We start from the raw sequence: 14995 nt of genomic DNA, 5'->3' as shown, positions 1-14995 counted from the left end.
AAAAAAAAAACCACAAAACACCGGCCAAAGTGTAATCTTCCCCTGCTGCTGCTGCTGCTAAGTCGCTTCAGTCGTGTCCGACTCTGTGCGATCCCACAGACGGCAGCCCACCAGGCTCCCCTGTCCCTGGGATTCTCCAGGCAAGAACACTGGAGTGGGTTGCCATTTCCTTCTCCAATGCATGAAAGTGAAAAGTGAAAGTGAAGTCACTCAGTCGTGTCCGACTCTTAGCAACCCCATGGACTGCGGGCCGTCTGTGTTAAGTATACAGTGTTTGGTGAATCCCTCACCCCGCCCGCCCCTCAGCAGGCCTGTCTCACGGTAGAACTTTTCACTTGCTATTGCTGTGGTAAAACAGCAATTATAGGTAAAGTGGAACATGCGTATCACTTCTGGTCTAAGGCCAGATAAGTTGACACTGATGTCAAAGAATCTCCCAGTGTGCTGGGAGATTTCTTGTAAACTCTGCTTCAAGGCAGAACTTTTTAGGGGAAGGAGAATGCTTTAGAACTGGTCAGGATGGGAACCTGAAACAAATTTGACATTTCACACCAGGCTTGGAACAACATGTGGAAACCTCATCTGGGCCAGGTAAGAGAGAGCTTTGCATGAAGGAGACCACCTTTAGTGGTCGTTTATGATCAGCGTTTGCTCTCTGAATTGATGCTTTGGCTTCAGAGTATTGTGTGCCATGCTCTTGCCATTTCATTCTTTCAATATGAGCAGTAGAGATAGAACCCCACTTTGAAGCATCTTACTTGTCTTTGATCTTTCAACCCTCCTAGGGACATCCAGGCTGGAGCCAACCTTTCTTTCAATCGTCAGTTCTACGATGAGCATTGGTCCAAGCATCGAGTCGTCACTTGTATGGACTGGTCTCTCCAGGTAAGAATTGTTGTTGGGTCGGGACAAACTGGACTTGTGTTCGCATGGCATTTGTATTACAATAAGTAAGAGAGAATTGCCTCGCTACTTTGGATGTGTTCACTGACCCACAATTTTCTTGTATGCTATGGTTTTCTTTCTTATCTTGCTGAAGTTTCAGTTTAAATTTGCACTGTGTTATTCATATCCATTGAGTACTTATTCTGTGCCAGGTACCAGCCCAGGAGCCAGGCCATTCTTTCCATGAAGCCACTCTCACTAAGGTCACCAGTGATTTCCTATTTGTCAAATCCTGTGGATATGTTTAAGCCTTCATCTACCCTGACCTCTCTTTGTCACCCAGCTTTGCAAACTTCTAAAAATATTCTCCTTCCACTGAGTTCTACAACTCGACTCTCTTCTAGTTCTTGAACTCCCCTAAGATTTATTTTTTCCTCTTCTACCCTGTGATCCTCCTGGTCATGCTCTCAGTCTCTCTTCTTCTGGATGCTCTCTCTGTGGGAAGAGATCTCTTCCACTGCTGCTGACTCAACCATCACATGGGCAGCCTTTTTCTATCCCCACCCAAGATCCCTCCTGAATTCCACTTTACACCCCAAAGAGACAGATCCATTCAGGTGTCCCATAGAATGGCAGATGCATCACTAACTCATTTCCACACAGCCGAAGTCCTTTTTTGACTACTCTGCTGCTGCTGCTCCTCCTAAGTCGCTTCAGTCGTGTCCGACTCTGTGCAACCCCATAGATGGCAGCCCACCAGGCTCCCCCGTCCCTGGGATTCTCCAGGCAAGAACACTAGAGTAGGTTGCCATTTCCTTCTCCAATGCATGAAAATGAAAAGTGAAAGTGAAGTTGCTCAGTCTTGTCAGGTTCTTAGCGACCCCATGGACTGCAGCCCACTAGGCTCCTCTGTCCATGGGATTTTCCAGGCAAGAGTACTGGAGTGGGGTGCCATTGCCTTCTCCGTTTTGCCTACTCTAAACGCTGAATATTCATAGGAAGGACTGATGCTGAAGCTGAAGCTCTAATACTTTGGCCACCTGATGCAAAGAGCTGACTCACTGGAAAAGACCCTGGTGCTGGGAAAGATTGAAGGCGGAGGAGAAGGGGGTGACAGAGGACAAGATGGTTGGATAGCATTACCAACTCAACGGACATGAGTTTAGGAGATGGTGTAGGACAGGGAGGCCTGGCATGCTGCGGTTCATGGGGTCACAAAGAGTCGGACATGACTTAGCAACTGAACAAAAACAACAATTCTGTGTTAAAGCCATCACAATTTACCCAAGGGCCTAAAAAAACCTTTCATCATTAACATTAAAAACTTCCTCTCCTTTATCTCCCAGACTTACTCTGTCACCCAGACTGTCCATTTCTCTACTCCTATATTCATTATCTTACGCTTGTAGTATTGCCAATCTTCTCATGGTCTTTCTACACCCAAACTTGTCCACCTATAGTTTTCTGTCTAGACATCTAGCCAAATAATCTTTCTAAAATACGGATCTGATCACTTTACTCCCTGGATTAGAACTCCCTGTTGCCTGTAAGAGAAAAAAAAAGAAGGCAAACTAAACTCCCTAGTGTAGCATTCCTAACGAAAGCACTGAACTCCCTGGTATAACGTTCCTAGGGAAAGCAGGCAGATTCACCAAAAGCCAGTTTGCTGAATGGCCAACTCACTTGGTGTGTCACTGACCCAGCAGTGAGAAGTTAAATAATGCACATCGAGGCACACAGTGAACTGTGGTGCGGGCAGGGTATGAACTCACATGATCTAACTCACGAGCCTGTGTTCTGGGTGATCGTGCCATGTTCCCTCCAGTAATGACAATGATATAACAGCAGTGAGGGAGCTAGGAATGATAAACACTGGGCACTTATACACAGCACATTTTCTACTTTCTTTTAATCTGTGCTTTTATTGGGAATAGTAATCATGGCTAGCTTCTTTCTCTTTTTTTCAATTTTGGCTTCACTGGGTCTTCACTGTGGTGCCCGGGCTTCTCTAGTTCCAATGCTCAGGCTTCTCTTGTTGCAGAGCACGGGCGCAGGCTCAGTAGTTGAGGCACACAGGTGTCTTGAGTTATAACATGTGGGCTTAGTTGCTCTCAGGCACGTGGGGTCTTAGTGCTCCAACCAGGGATTGAACCCACATCCCCTGTATCGGAAGGCAGATTCTCAACCACTGAATCACCAGGAAAGTCCCCATGGCTAGCTTTTAATTTGTGCTTCTTATATGCTAAGCACTGTGCCAGCTACTCTGAAGGCATTATTTTATTTCACCCTCGTAACATCAAGCTTCCTGGGCGGTGCTAGTGGTAAAGAACCCGCCTGCCAATGCAGGAGACATAAGAGATGCAGATTTGATCCCTGGGTCAGGAAGATTCCCTGGAGGAGGGCATGGCAACCCACTCCAGTATTCTTGCCTGAGGAATCCCAGGGACAGATAACCCTGGCGGGCTGAAAAGTCAAAGAGGTTCTAAGTGCTGAATGACGTAGGGCTGATAGCAAGCGCTTTCAGGGTTCAGTGGAGATCGGAGTCTGTGCCTCTGGTTGGACAGGGTGTCTTAGAAGACTGGGATTAGAGAAAGGGAGGGGAGAAGAGAGTGTTCCCGGCAGAGCAGTGAAGCGGATGATGTGAAGAGCCTCATGTAATCGTGCTGGGGAACAGAACACTGAAGAGGAATGTAATCCCCCGCAACCAGACTGTCAACAGCTGCAAAGTGGGCGAGTGTTCTCTCCTCTTGACTCTCCTCTTACATCCGAACAAGAGAGCATGCAGGGCACAGTTGTGCAGAGGCCGATGCAGGCAGGGGTGTACCCGGCTGCTTCCTGCCAGCCAGCACGTGGGTGGTCTGTGAGCACGCTTGGTCGTGTGTGCAGAAATCAGATCCAAGATGGAGGAAACACTTAGTGCGGCTTCTTCGCTTGTTCACAGTCTGGAGATTGCACGGGAACCTTATGGGACACATTCCTCAAGGGCAGCTTTTACTGAGTCCCCAGGTCTGCTGGTAACGCTCCTGGAGGAGGTGGTGGGACCCTCGCCGGTAGGGCTGGTCCCCACCTGGCCTCGGCATGGGGTGGACATCTCCCTGTTGCCCTCGGGTAGATGTGTCTCCACACAGGATCTTGTGTATCGTTCTTGTTGCTGGAAGTGAAACTGGAAAGGGCAGAAGTTCCACCGATTTTCCCCCATTTTTGTGTAATCTGTCATCTGCAGTGTGGGGAAGGGGTTTGAAATTCTGAAGACTGTATTTTATATGGAGCATAAGAAAAAGAAATGAGAATCCTTAGTTCCAGAGTAGCATTGACATATATACACTCCCATGTATGCAATAGGTAGCTAGTGGAAAAGCTGCTGTATAAGACAGGGAGCTCAGCTCCAGGCTCTGCGAGGATAAAGGGGCGGGGCGGGGTTGGAAGGGAGGCTCTAGAAGAAAGGGCTAAATGTATACATAGGACTGATTTATGTTGTTGTATGGCAGAAACCAACACAACATTGTAAAGCCATTATCCTCCAATTAAAAATAAATTTTAAAAAAGGATAATAAAGGAATTTGATGAACTCAACACCAAAGAACCCCTAGTTCCTGCATCGTAACAATTTAGTGGAGTTCTAAGGACCAAGTTTACATACTTATGGGATGAAGAGACTTTCTGAGTAAATCTATATGGAATCCAGTGATGTTCAGAAAGAGGAAAAGGCCAGAGGCATAGTCTTCGAGTCCAGTAGAGGAGTGTGTACTTATGGGTGCAACAGAATGGAAGAGGGGGGCGGCAGGAGGAAGAAAGCATAAGATTCCTGCATAGCTTCGCTTTGAGCTCCTGGATTAAAGGCCTCCTTGGTCTTCTTCTAAACAAGAACACTTTAACTTTGCAATATTTGCAAAATAGCCACCAGTCATTAGCTCCTGAAGGACATTTGGGCACTTGAGGAATTATGTCAACTTTGCTGTTCATCAAATATTGTTTAACAGAGGGAGTCAATAATACTGTCCTCATTTAACATGACAGATGTGACAGTTGTAAACAAAACCAGATTTATGATCTTCCTCCCACCCTATATATTCCTCTCACATGTGACTTGCATCCTCTAACCTTGGAGTCATTCAGGATGCAAACACAAGTCATCTTTTTTATTGAAGTATAGTTGATTTTCAATGTTGTGTTACTTTCTGATGTACAGCAAAGTTATACATATATGTGTGTGTTCTTTTTTCTGTTATTTTTCATTTTGGTTTCTCACAGGATATTGAACGCAGCTCCCTGTGCCATACAGTAGGATGTTGTTGTTTATTCATTCTATACATAATAGCTTACATCTGCTGGCACCAACTTCTCTCTATTCCTCCCCCACTTCCCCTTCAACCACGCCCCCCTTCAAGTAATCTTTGATAGCTCATTTAATTGCCAAACCCAGTCAAATTTATGGTAGCAAAAAGACCCCCACTGTCACCAACTCAAATCTACTTACATGTGGAATCGATACCCACTTTATGTCATGCCATCTTCTTGCTTGTATCAGGAAATAGCTTCCTATCTGGTTTTCCTGCCTCAATTCTCTACACTGTTGAATCATTACATACTTTTTCCAGGTTACTATTTGTAATGATTACCTATTTGCTCTCAATGTCACCTTGAGCAAGTCACCTGACTTCTCTTGGCTTAAGTTTCCTCATTCCCAAAATAGTCATCAAACTTCAGTCCCGTGCTTATTGTATTAAATGAGTGAATGTACTTTAAAAACTTAGACTTTAATAAAGTGTCTAGTATAGTAAAGAAGGCAATGGCACCCCACTCCAGCACTCTTGCCTGGAAAATCCCATGGATGGAGGAGCCTGGTGGGCTGCAGTCCATGGGGTCGAAGAGTCGGACACGACTGAGCGACTTCCCTTTCACTTTTCACTTTCATGCATTGGAGAAGGAAATGGCAACCCACTCCAGTGTTCTTGCTTGGCGAATCCCAGGGACGGGGTAGCCTGGCAGGCTGCCGTCTATGGGGTCGCACAGAGTCGGACACGACTGAAGCGACTTCGCAGCAGTATAGTAAAAGTGCTCAATAAATGTGGCATAGTAGTGAAAGTAGTGGTCTAATTAGAAATATTAGCAATTGCAGAGTATGACTCCCAGCATAAAGTCTAAAATCATCAGCCTGTATTCAGTGACTTCCGTGGGAATGTCTTGAAGCATCTCCAGCCCTTTAATCTTTTTCATCTCTTCGCCTAACCTGCCTCCCAGCCAGGTGCTATAACCTAAGTGTTTTCTGAATGTGTTCTCCATTGCATTAGTTAAGAAAAATTTACCCCTGGCTACCTTCAGCAGAGAGGGAAATGTATTCTAGTCACTAGGGTACTCAGGGAATCCCCGGAAAAGACAAAGAGCTGGGACCCAGGAGTATAAATCTGGGCAGCTTGAGAGGCTTCACCAGTTGGATGCTGTCATTACCTGACTCATTTGCAACCCAGGGAATCTGTGTCTCAGTTCAAAGTTTACAGTGACCAAGGTAGAGAATGTGATTGCCCAAGCTGGGGTGAATGAATGATCCCTGGGAAGTTTGACGCCTGTGTATTGAGGTAGTTTCCAAGGATTGGGAGAATTATTGTGCCAGACCAATATCCAAGAGAAATCTCCTGCATCAATGTTTGTGCCCTTGTCTCTACTCTTCTCTTTCTGCTCTCCTAATCACTTTCCCATTGACAGGGCCCTGGCAATCTCATTTCTTCTCAGAAGTCCTTTTCAATATCTCTCCCTGGCATAACCACATTCCAACTGAAGTGGCTATTTTATCCTCTGTGCTTTGATAGAACTCCTTTCCTGTCTCCATCTTAGCTTGCTCTGCTTTTCTATTTGTGTTGTAGTTTTTCATACGCATGACTCACCTTCTACTAAATGGTGAGCGCCTATAAAGCAGAGCACGTTACTGTTAATATTCTTGTCCTGCGTTTTGTTTAATGTTTTCTCATTGTGGTAAAAGTCACGTAATGTAACACGTACTATTTTAACCATATTTAACTGTACAGTTCAGTGGCGCTAAGTACATTCACATTGTTGTACAGCTCTCACCATCATCCACCTCCTGAATTTTTCACCTTCCTAAACTGAAATTCTGTCTCCATTAAACACTAAGTCCCTATTGCCCCTCCCCACTCCCCACCCCCAGCTCCTGAAATCTACCAGTGTGCTTTCTGTCTTGTCCCACGTTTTACTTATCACCAGTGGCTTACATAGGCTTCCCTGGTGGAAGAAGCTGCCTGCAATGCAGGAGACTTGGGTTCAATCCCTGGATTGGGAAGATCCCCTGGAGGAGGAAATGGCAACCCACTCCAGTATTCTTGCCTGGAGAATCCCATGGACAGAGGAGCCTGGTGGGTTACAGTCCATGATGTTGCAAAGAGTTGGATATGACTGAGTGACTAATACACTTCAGTGCCTTACATATGCTTGGGGGCCACTTGAGGCATGCCACAGTGTAAGAGACATGGTCTTGAAACAAATAGACTTCAAGCAGGATCTCACTTTGTCATTTATTAGCAACTTAACTTGGAACAAATTCCTTACCCAGTTTCTTACCTGGGCTGCTTTGTCTGTAGAAATGGGAAAACCCGTTGCTTACTTTAGAGAACTGCAAGAATCAAATGAGTGAACATGTCACCCAGCCCCTTGCTGGATGCATAATGAACACGTAAAGCATGTTGGTTCCTTCCTCGCTAGTAAATGTCAGATTTTATTTTTTTATAAGAACAAACAGCTTGAGAGCAGATCTGGCAATTTCCGAGTAAAATTCCCCTAGGTTAATTATTAGATAATTCAGCCCTGTGAATAATCACAAACTTCCCAGTAGTTGGTATTCTCTTTAAAATAATAATTTTAATATTTAAATAATCATGCAGAGAATGACTACTTTTTGCTGGAAAATAAAATATTGATTAGTCATGTTCAAACATACATACTAGAGGAGACTTTGAAATCATAAACACTTTCATGACTTAAGAGTTAATCAGTATCTTTATGCCTTTTGATCCCAGTTACAAAAATTACACCAAGAGCATTTCACTGGTATTTGAAGAAAACTCTCCCTGTTTTCTAAAGGGGTTTTTAAGCCCAATAATTTAAGATTTTTTTTTAAAGTGGGAGCCAGCGATGAGACCCAGATGTGAAGCTGTGGGATATTATTCCAGACGCATCTGGCTGCTCATTGGCCACTGTGGTAGTGGTGTGGATGTTTATAGAGCTGCCTTTTCACATGTGACATAGTTAAACTTCAGATGGACAGTCTGGAGACTTCTGTGTTTATCTGGATGTTAGTTTCTTTGAATGGGCTTTGAATCAAAGGCCTTTCTTAATAGGCCTTTGATTCATCCGCTGAGGAGTGTTTTCTAATAAAGAATGATTACTTCCCCTGGTGGCCACATACATGTGTCTCGTTGCAGGCTTATACTTCCTCTGCACCAACTGGCAAGTTGTAACTCTCTGCAGCTTTCTTAAGCTGGGGGAGTTCAAAGAATGAATAAAACACATAGACTCAGGCTTAATTATTTTTGATAGGGAAAAAAAAAGCTGATGTTCAGATTTTTACTGACAAACTTATGTTACATATATACAGTATAGTGAATAAGAAGGAAAAGAACTAAATTACCCATGAGCAGAGAGTGGTATGATCAGCTATAATCCTGATAGTATATTTAATGGGGCTGCCTTATGGAAATCCCGGGTAGGAATGACGTTTTCATAAAATGTACTCTAACTCAAAAATACCTGTGGTGAGATTCAACCTATTTATTTCTAATGCTGAACATAGAGTTCATGTATGGTGAGTAGGTATTTCTACTTGCTATAGAGTCCTCTTAGTTATTTTACTACTTGAGTTTCTTTTACTTGAGCTTTTAATTGTTGGCATTATTTAACAAAGGATCAAAGATAGGATCTTGCTGCTGAGCATAGGGTCACTAACATAAAAAAGAGTATTTGTAATTCAGGAGATTTTGGCACAAGTTTCTCATGCTAGGACTTACTAGGCCTGGATTCGGAGGTCAATAAAACCAGGCCCCTACACAAAGAGCTTACAGTCTAGTCATGGGCATAGACCGGGAAAAGCCATAATACAATTTGACACGTGCCTTCATAGGAGGACATACGTAATGCTAAGGGGGCTGATGAGAGACAATGAGGGGTGGTGAATGATTAGGTAGGATTGTCTGGAGGACTTGATGCCTACATGGAGTCTTAATGAATAAGTTAATAATGTAACCAACACAGGAGAGGCTTTTCAATGAGAGTGAGTGTCAACTCATGGTACAGAGGCTGTACCTATGAACCTCAGAACTAGCCCAGTGAGGCTGGGTCATAGCTAGGGGTTGGGAGGAAAGAGGGTAGGTTGTAAGAGATTAGGCAGAAAAGTAGAAGCTAACAGAAAACATGTGCTCAGTTGCTCAGTAGTGTCCAACTCCTTGCAACCCCATGGACTGTAGCTCTCCAGGCTCCTCTGTCCATGGGATTTTTCCAGGCAGGAATACTGGAGTGGGTTGCCATTTCCTCCTCCAAGAACAGATCATGAAGGGTCCTAAATGACCTAGATTTTATCTTGAAAGTAATGATGAGCCATTAAGCTATTCTAAGCAGAGAAGTGACTTAGTCAAATACATGTTTTGTAATGTCATATTGACAAAGGATGGAGAGTGGAGTAAGTGAGGGTGGGGCCTGGCAAGCCTAGAAGCAGAAAGTCATTTAAAATGCTGTTGTCTTCATCCAGACAAGAAATTCATTTAGGAGGCTCTGACCTTAAGGATAGAAAGAAGCATACATTTGAAAGGTATTGAGGAAGTACTGAAACAGCACACAGAGAAGAAAGAGGGAGGAGTAAAAATGAACATGAGTGTCTGGCCCAGACAGTCAAAGTCCTAATGTGATGAATGTTGAAACGTTGGAAGAGTAATAGGTTTTTGTAGAAGGCAGCAAGCTCACTTTTCTGTGCATTGCATCTGATGTGTCTATGTACAGCCTTGAGAAATCTGCAGCAGCTGTAAAATATACACCTTAGAGAGAGATCAAGCCCAGAGATAAATATTTGAACATTGTCAGTATATGAACGCTAATTAAAGCTATTGATGAGATCACCAGGGAAGAATGTGTAAACAGAGACCAACAAGAGGACAGAAAACAGCCCCAGTCCCCCATAGGTAATAGAAGGAACTGTAGAGGCTAAAAACAGTGGTTCAGAAGAGTGGGAGAGAAAGGTGTGATGGAAGCCAGCATAGGAGAGAGGAGGAAGCCGCCCAAAGGTCAGATACCGCAGAGGTTCAGCAGTGTGAGTAGTGTGGCGGTTACTGGTGACTATGGCCAGCACATGTGGAATGTTGCGGGTAGAAACCAGATTGCAGTGGGCTGAGACACGAAGTTGGTGCTAAGTTATGTGCTGTGCTGTGCTTATAATCGCTCAGTCGTGTCCAACTCTTTATGATCCCATCAACTGTAGATCAGGCTCCTCTGTCCATGGGATTCTCCAGGTCAAGAATACGGGAGTGGCTTGCCATGCCCTCTTCCAGGGGATCTTCCCAACCCAGGGATCAAACCCATGTCTCCCACATTGCAGGCAGATTCTTTACCATCTGAGCCACCAGGGAAGCCCTAGTATACTGGAGTAGGTAACCTATCCCTTCTTCAGGGGATCTTCCTGACCCGGAAATCAAACCAGAGTCTCCTGCATTGCAGGCAGATTCTTTATCAGCTGAGCTACCAGGAAGCCCCAGTATTAAGTCTGCCACAGCTTAAAAAGCAAGTACCATTTCAAGTTGGAATAAGAATCTTTCCCTGTGTTGTCATCTTGGCATAACGCATCTTGTGACTTCTTCCATTTAGTACCCTGAGCTGATGGTCGCTTCCTACAACAACAACGAAGATGCTCCGCATGAACCAGATGGAGTAGCCTTGGTTTGGAACATGAAGTTTAAGAAAACCACACCAGAGTATGTCTTCCACTGTCAGGTAGGAGTCAGCACTGCAAAAATAACTGACATCTCCCGTGAGGCCAAATATAGCTCCTGCTGCCTTGCATCTGTTCCGTGTGGAGAAGAAGCACTGAGTTTAAAAACGGAATTGTTGACAATTTTGGAAAATTCCCCCACAGTAACCTAATGTTTTGGGAAAGTGGCCACCCTCTCCAAACAGTTAGGAAGCCTGGTTGGGGACTGTGTGTCATTTTCTTTCTATTTAAAACAGCGCCATGAGCATGAGTTTATAAAGGCCTCGCACTTAGGAAGAAATCCGGGTGTACCACTTCCTCTGCTTAGCAGGAACATATGTTTGCCCACCCACGTGGACATCCGCAGAGCAAGAGCATTTCAAGTTCCCTCCTCGCTCTGAAATGCGGTTCAGTGCGATTTCGCCAGTTTTAAGTGGACGGGCACCATCTTACTTCACAGATAATAATACTTTGGTAGCCAGTTTAGGGGAAGGTTTATCACCCGCTTTTTTGAATCATTGAGAAATACAGATACTGTTTGTGGTTTGCAGCTAGTTTGGGATGTTTTACTGCTTGTGTCTGCTGACGCATCGGTCCACTCCTCCAGTCGACACAAAACAGGCTGAAAGTATGTAACAACTGCCCTGTTGCCATGGCTCTGCTGAAATAATAGGCCCTGGTAGTGGCCAGCACCAACCCCTGTATTAATGCCCCTCTCCTGTGATTACGCACAGGAAGATGCAAGCAAGCATTCTTGCTCAGAGTCTCAGCTCCTCAGATATTACAAATCTGCCACTCTTGCTCTGAAAACAAATACATCAGTTGAGGAGACTGGGTAAACCTGTTGATATTTGAAAACTTAGTGCCATTTTATATCTAAGAGCTGAGTATCGTTTTGAACTAAAATATGTTTAGACTTCAGAACATTATCAGATATAATTTGAGGAACAAGGACTGCTGGAATAAAGGTCCTAGTAGCTCCAACCTGATTGAGTAACCTCTAACTCTGACCATGTTTTTCTAATTTGCTATCATAAAAACAACAAGAAGTCCTGGTCTGCCTAGTAAATAACCTTTATTTCTTGAACCTTTGAAATGAGAACAGTTTTTTCTTTCTTTTTAAGATTATCAAATTTGTCAGTCTGATATGCTCTTTCTGTAAACATAGAAGCTCAAAATCCTAATTTTATTCAGTTTAAAGAGTTTTTGCTGAATTACCGAGAAAATACTAAAAGGATTATGGGATAAACAGAAGCACATTTAAAAGAAAAAAAAAAAGCACCATTTGAAGTATTTTGAATAGTGTATAAAATCATATACGAATTTTTTTTAACTTTAAGAAGTGACACACTATATTGTTTTGGTCAGTGTACAAAATGTTTATCATCAAAAAAATGTTTATTATTATATTAACTAGCAGTAGGTCGCCTGTGACAATAACAATTTGAGAATGTGCTTAACATTCACAGCATTGCAGAGTAACAGGTCAGTGGGAACTAATAAGTTGAGTGAAGACACAAATTCCAGAAGAAACCTTCTGGAATTAACTGGAATTTTCAAATTTTGTGTTTTCTGACACAATGGTTAATGCTAGCATTGACTGAGAAGAACATCCTTTCTTTTCGTCTCCTGCTATCTTTGGGATCGTTTATGAAAAGCTTCACTAGAATGCCTTTAACCTTATTTTTACTTGCTTTTTAAATGCTCCAATGTATGTGTTCTAGAAGATATGCTCTTGATTTTTTTTTCAAGTCAGAGTGCTCTTAATATCCTACCAAAAGATACGAAGATATCTCTGTATTCCCCCAAATTCCTGCTACTATCTGCACTTCATCTGGTGACCAGAAACTGGTGGGGGTTCTTAGCTTTACCTACCATTCTTACTGAGAAAGGGGAGACTCCTAGTCCTTTGAAACTTTGGGGTTATGTGACATATGTAAAAGAACAGTCTACTGATTTAACTATTAGTCTATGGTGTAGTCTAGTCATTTTTGAAAGCTTCCAAGCGAGTTGAATATGCAGCAATAGTTGAAAACTCCTGCCGTGTAGAGGAGAGAAGAATAAAGGGGGTGATCAGTGATGAGACTAGTTGGCTTCTTCATTTGAATGTATGCCCATCATTCTTTTTTCCCCTTTGACCCAAACTAGAGAGGAATTTCTTGCTTTTGCTCCTCTGATGCCCTGCCACCTGATCCTATTGGAGAAATTTCCTACCCAAATCCCTGCCCCTTCTTACCACGCCCCACCACCACCTCCCCGCCAACAGACACTTATTCCCTCTGGCTCACTCATTGCTGGGATCTGCTTCCGTGGTGGTCAGAAGAGCAAGAGTTTTTCCAGGAGGGGATTCAGCCATGTTCAACATGACACAGCATGCCCTGGACAGTACCGTTTCTCTTGGGATAGTGACCCATCTTGCCATAGTTGATCTCGATGAAGTTTGAATCACCACCAAGTAAGTAACAGTGTCTGCAGAAAGAAACAGAAGTGCTGTGATCCTGAGTATGGCTGAGGTGTTGGGAGACCAAAGCAGGGTTAACTTGGACAGCCAGGGAAGGTGCACATGACTTGGTGGGTGGAGGTGAGGTGGAGGGAAGAAGTAACAGGACAGTTTGGTTGCCGTGAAGTAGCCATGGTAGTTCAGGGGGAATTTGGAGTGGCCACAGAACTAAAAATAGTGACGTGTAGAAGTCTTAGCCGCTCAGTTGTGTCTGATGCTTTGCAACCCCGTGGACTGTAGCCCATCGGACTCCTCTGTCCGTAATTCTCCAGGCTAGAATATTGGAGTGGGTAGCCATTCCCTTCTCCATGGGATCTTCCCAACCCAGGGATGAGACATGAGAGAAACCAAACCCTCCTCACTGTCTTTGTTACGCCGCTTCTAATCATTAGTGAAGTTGCTCAGTCATGTCCGACTCTTTTCGACCCCGTGGTCTGTAGTCCACCATGCTCCTCTGTCCATGGGAGTTTCCAGGCAAGAGTACTGGAGTGGGGTGCCATTTCCTTCTCTAATCATTAGTAGAGCTTATTTATTACAGCTGGTCCTCTCTAGACACACTCTCACTGAAATTGGGTAGGTTGAACTTGTTTCCACATTCTCCTGTGGTGTTCTAATAATTTCAAAATTAGTTTGCGTAATAAGAAAGGGGGCTGAGGGTAGGGAGGAGCTGCGAGTGCCTTATGATTGTATTTTTTATCAGTTTGGAATAATTGCATTAGCTGGCCATTTCTTGCTGATCTCTGCCGATTCTCCGTGTTTTGGGCAAGTGTATATAGTTGCAAACAAATCCTATGACTCAGAAAAACATCATTTGGGGCACTAGAAAACAAATGCACAAGATGTAGACAGCAGTTCAGTGTTCCTTTGTGAAGACTGACAGGCTTTTATCCTAATGGTAAAAAGATTGCAGGAGGAAGGCTCCTTTCTCTCTGAAAATAGCAAGGCCAAATACCCTCTACTTTCGTGGGCAGTATTCTGTCGTTACTAAACTGAATTTTTAGTATGGGCTCTGGTTCCACATTTTCTATTTTCATTTCAATAAGAGCCATCCGTACTTGGAAAACATCAGTGGACTCTGCGTAGCAGTCAGTCCCTGGTCCCCGCCACGCCATCTGGCAGTGCTCCTGCTGTCTTCTGTAGTGGCTTCCCCACACTGTCATTAGGTTATGCCTCTGACCACCCTGCATTGCTTACCCTGGTGTGGTCTTTCTCTTTTAAAACAGAATGAGTAGAATCAGAAATACATATCTTAGAATTAGCTGCATTGAGGAAAGTGGAAAAGCTATATTTAGAGGCTTGGCTTTGTCAGAGGTTTTTATTTTTACTTTTATTTTTTTTCCCGATTTGGTTTCTTTGTCCTTGGCATTCTCTTCTTGAGGATTATCTGACAGTGACCTGAAATTGACATAGACCCAAATCGCTCCTGATTTGGGGGTTGGAGGGGGAAGCAGAATGTGAAGTGGGGTTCATACCAACTAACCTCATTTGTGCCCATGTTTAAAATCCTCAGCTGACTTTTTCCGCATCTTCTCTTCTCATTAAGGTTCTATAAAGATAACAGGTGAGATTGCAGTGACAACTTTAGCCGTTCAGCGTCTGGTTCTTCATGAGGTTCTCCCAGGCTGCAGATCTCCCTGGGAGGAGTGATG

The 14995-nt window shown here is 43.8% G+C and overlaps 1 protein-coding gene across 6 annotated transcripts in view; it reads left to right on the top strand.

Annotated features, from left to right (window-relative positions):
- Nucleotides 1–14995, top strand: part of DYNC1I1 (dynein cytoplasmic 1 intermediate chain 1) — a 410283-nt gene that overhangs the window by 261479 nt on the left and 133809 nt on the right. For all 6 annotated transcript variants that reach the window (XM_070369823.1, XM_070369822.1, XM_070369824.1 and 3 more), the window contains 2 exons: nucleotides 786–885; nucleotides 10744–10869. In XM_070369823.1, coding sequence (XP_070225924.1) covers nucleotides 786–885; nucleotides 10744–10869 — 226 coding nt within the window. The remainder of the gene's footprint in view (nucleotides 1–785; nucleotides 886–10743; nucleotides 10870–14995) is intronic.

Source organism: Bos mutus, chromosome 4 (assembly GCF_027580195.1).
Source record: "Bos mutus isolate GX-2022 chromosome 4, NWIPB_WYAK_1.1, whole genome shotgun sequence".
NCBI lineage: Eukaryota > Metazoa > Chordata > Mammalia > Artiodactyla > Bovidae > Bos > Bos mutus.
Note: the sequence above shows the minus strand (reverse complement) of the source record. Positions and strands in the feature narration are given on the sequence as shown.